The 3152-nt window shown below is 60.8% G+C and overlaps 1 protein-coding gene across 1 annotated transcript; it reads right to left on the reverse strand.

The window, feature by feature from the left end:
* Positions 1–1339: 1339 nt before the first annotated feature.
* On the reverse strand, positions 1340–2947 carry LOC120708571. The gene is made up of 3 exons (XM_039993883.1): positions 2418–2947; positions 2137–2310; positions 1340–2025 (listed from the first exon to the last, which is right to left on the reverse strand). Exons 1-3 carry the CDS (start codon positions 2880–2882, stop codon positions 1633–1635), a joined length of 1032 nt encoding a protein of 343 aa, XP_039849817.1. The 5' UTR covers positions 2883–2947; the 3' UTR covers positions 1340–1632.
* Positions 2948–3152: the final 205 nt, after the last annotated feature.

The following is a 3152-nucleotide window of genomic DNA, read 5'->3' on the forward strand; positions in this document are numbered from 1 at the left end:
TTTTTTTCTTTTTTTTTCTTTTTTGCGGGTGGGGTTGGGACATATGATTCACCACACCAGGCTCAAGCACAGGGCGTATTTCCGTACTGCCGATTATCTGTATTTCAATTGGCACGACACATTGGATTGGATTGCTGGGAATGTCATTTCGCGAGTTTTTTTTTCAGATGGCAAAGCACATCGTTGATACCCAAATTATTGGCCCCACCCAACACATATTCAGAGTCGCTGCTCGACATGACCCTTACCGAACAGCTAAGCCATCCCATCCCGTATCCCATCTCGCGGCGACTCTCGCTGAACCCGAGCTGCCGATCACGTGTTCGCCGGCAGGCCAATGGGATCCATCGAACATCCTCGAGACGGCCATTGATGAAGTGATCGATAGATGGAACCCCTCCGGAAAGCCGGACGAGATGGTTGCGCGTCACGGACGCCTCGCCCCCGGTGCTCGCGCCCTCGCCGCCGCGACAGCGATCTCCACACCCCTTTGCAGCGGCGGAGGGCTGCGGAGGCGAAACTGGGCTATGGCCCCTCTTGGCCCACGAAAAACAATGAGGCCGTGATACTCCAAGCTGCTGCTGCAACGGCGGACATGATCTCGTTGGGCCGGTCGGCATGATCGAGATCGGCTGACGTGCGAATAATTCGATTACATACCAAGAGGTAGGGCCACCTGTAGTGGAGCTGCCTCCAGTGGAGGAGCTTCTAGCGCGCGTCCCTCGACAGCTTGTCTTTTTCTTCTTCCTCGAGAGCTCAATCTAGAAGCTGCTCATGTAGCCGCTGTACTGTTCAGGTGGTTCTTCAGCTTCTTGTCTTCCGTGCTCGGCACTGTAGCACTGAACCCCCCCCCCGATTCAATGCCAGCTCCGCCACTGCCCCATTGACTGGCCGCCTCCGTCGTCACCTGCCATCGCCATCGATCTCCCGTCTCCCGCAACAACGGGAGAAGTCGCACCCCACACGGGTGGGTTTGGTTTTTTGGGAGGGAGGTAGGCCAGCGAGCAATCACGCTGCCATGAGGACATGACTTGTCACGTCGTGTCACTGACGGGACGGTTCATATGATGTGCTCCACATCCACAGAGTGCTCCAAGTCTTAAACAAGTGTCAAGTGTGGTGCAGATTGTTGGGTGCGTGCGTGCGAGGAAGACAGGCAAGAACGGTCACGGAAGCTACCTGCCTGCTTAGATCTCTGCACTTCCAGGGTGCAGGGAGCACTGAGAAGTGAGAACGAATTCATTCCGGCTAAACCGAGCTGCTTTGTGGAAGCAGCTCGGAAATCACGGGGCACGATCGAGCTGCTATCAGTCTCACATGAGACGGGAAGTTTGTTCTGAATTCTGAACTTCCTTTTTTTTGTTGCTTCATGATGTTTCCGGCTAAAAAGTTACAAGGCAAATCAATCATGATTCATGCATACACTAGGGAAGGTCAACGACGCCACCGCGGGCGGGCCGACTTCTCACCCGCACCGCACTGCCCCTGATCGAGCGGAGCCTCAGTGCTCGCGCGCGCGCCGGACCCCACCGGCCACCAGCGCCGCGCTCGTCCCGTCGCCCTGGCGGGCTGCCTGGCTAGTAGAGACTGGTGACCCTGCCTGCTAGTGCTAGCTGCAGGCGCGCGGCCGGCCTAGGACGCCAGCTGGTGCCCCGACAGCATGTCGCCGATGGCCGCCCAGAGCTCGTCCTCGTCGTCGAACCCGACCTGCCGCGGCAGCCGCTGCGCATCGTCGGCCGCGGTGGCGGCGGCACCAGGCGCCCGCCACCACCACTCGCCATTGTCGCCGGCGCCGCCGCTGAATGCCGACACGGCGCCGTTGCTGCCGAGCCCGTCCAGCAGCCTGTAGTGGTTGGCGCCGCCGCCGCCGCCGTTGCCGTTGCTGAGCTCGTTGTGGCCGCAGCAGTACTCGTAGCTGATGTCCGACGCCTCGCGCTCGTCGGCCTCCGCCTCGGCCTCGCCGTTCCGCGCGAACCGCCCCTTCACCCGTGGCCGGCTGTCGGCCAGCGTCTTCCTGCACGCGTACTGATCAAGAAAAATAAACCAGCGAGCACGACCGGACGTCAGCTAACAAAAACGAGAAAAAAGAGTGCGAGAGAGCAAAGCATTTGCAGGGGAGACGCGATCGATTCTTACAGTGATCTTCTTGTTGAAGTTCCTGTGATGCCGTTTCACGCGGTAGCGCTCGATCCGCTCTTTCCTCTCCTCGGCGCTGTAGCGCCCGACCTTCTGCGAGAAGGGCCCGCCTCCCTCTTGGCCGCAGCCGTCGCCCGCCCGCACCGGCCGTGGCGGCGACGACCCGTTCATCCCCTGTTTCATTGCCAGCGCAGCAGAGTTCAGTTTCTGATTCCCATGCATGCAGTGCAGCTCTGAATTGTTGCGTGCCATGGTTGTTTAGATGCATGAGGCAGCAGTACCTGGAGGTCGCCGGTGCTGAAGACGCGGCGGACGGGGCACGACGACGAGGTGAACTCGAAGAGGTCGCCGGAGGAAGAGGACGGGGAGGAGGAAAGCGGCGGCAGCGGCAGCTGGTGCGGGGACGGGGAGGACGGCGACAGGAAGCCATTGCTGCTGCCGCCGCCGCCGAAGGACACGTCGGCGAGCTGGATGTGCATCGGGAGCGAGTGGGAGCTGATGCTCCTCTGGATGCTGTTGTAGTAGGACGAAGCAGCAGGCAGCGACGAGGAGTAGCAGGACGACGGCGGCGACGAGAACGCGCCAACATTGCCGTCGAGGTACCCCGCCGCGGCGCCGCGCGGGATCTGGGCCGGGACGGTGACGGACAGCGCGGCGGGGAAGCCCGCCGCCGCGTGCTGGTGGTGCATGAGGGCGTCGCTGTAGGACGGCGCCGACGAGGGGGAGGCGGCGGAGTGGCGGAACATGGCTTCGCTTTTGGACGTGAGGAAAAAAGGCTTGGGACTTTGCGCGGACTTTGGTTTGGGGGAGCCCCGAGAGGAGGGAGCGCGCTATAAGAAGTGGGAGCGAGGCTTGCCGTTGCCGTGTGCTCTGCTGCCTGCTGGTAGTGCAGGCCGCTGTGCGCTGAAAGGGGGCGGCGGGGTCGCCTCTAAATCAAAAAATCTTATCAGATTCTGTGGCAGCAATATAATTGTACTGCTCCTGGGAATGTGTCTGCGCAGTCAGATCGATCTTCA

Source organism: Panicum virgatum, chromosome 5K, assembly GCF_016808335.1.
Source record: "Panicum virgatum strain AP13 chromosome 5K, P.virgatum_v5, whole genome shotgun sequence".
Lineage (NCBI taxonomy): Eukaryota > Viridiplantae > Streptophyta > Magnoliopsida > Poales > Poaceae > Panicum > Panicum virgatum.

Coding starts and splice junctions, on each gene's coding strand:
- LOC120708571 (XM_039993883.1), bottom strand. CDS start 2,882: ATGTTCCGCCACTCCGCCGCCTCCCCCTCGTCGGCGCCGTCCTACAGC. Junction 2,311..2,417: donor TCAGCACCGGCGACCTCCAG/GTACTGCTGCCT, acceptor GCAATGAAACAG/GGGATGAACGGGTCGTCGCC. Junction 2,026..2,136: donor ACTTCAACAAGAAGATCACT/GTAAGAATCGAT, acceptor TTTCTTGATCAG/TACGCGTGCAGGAAGACGCT.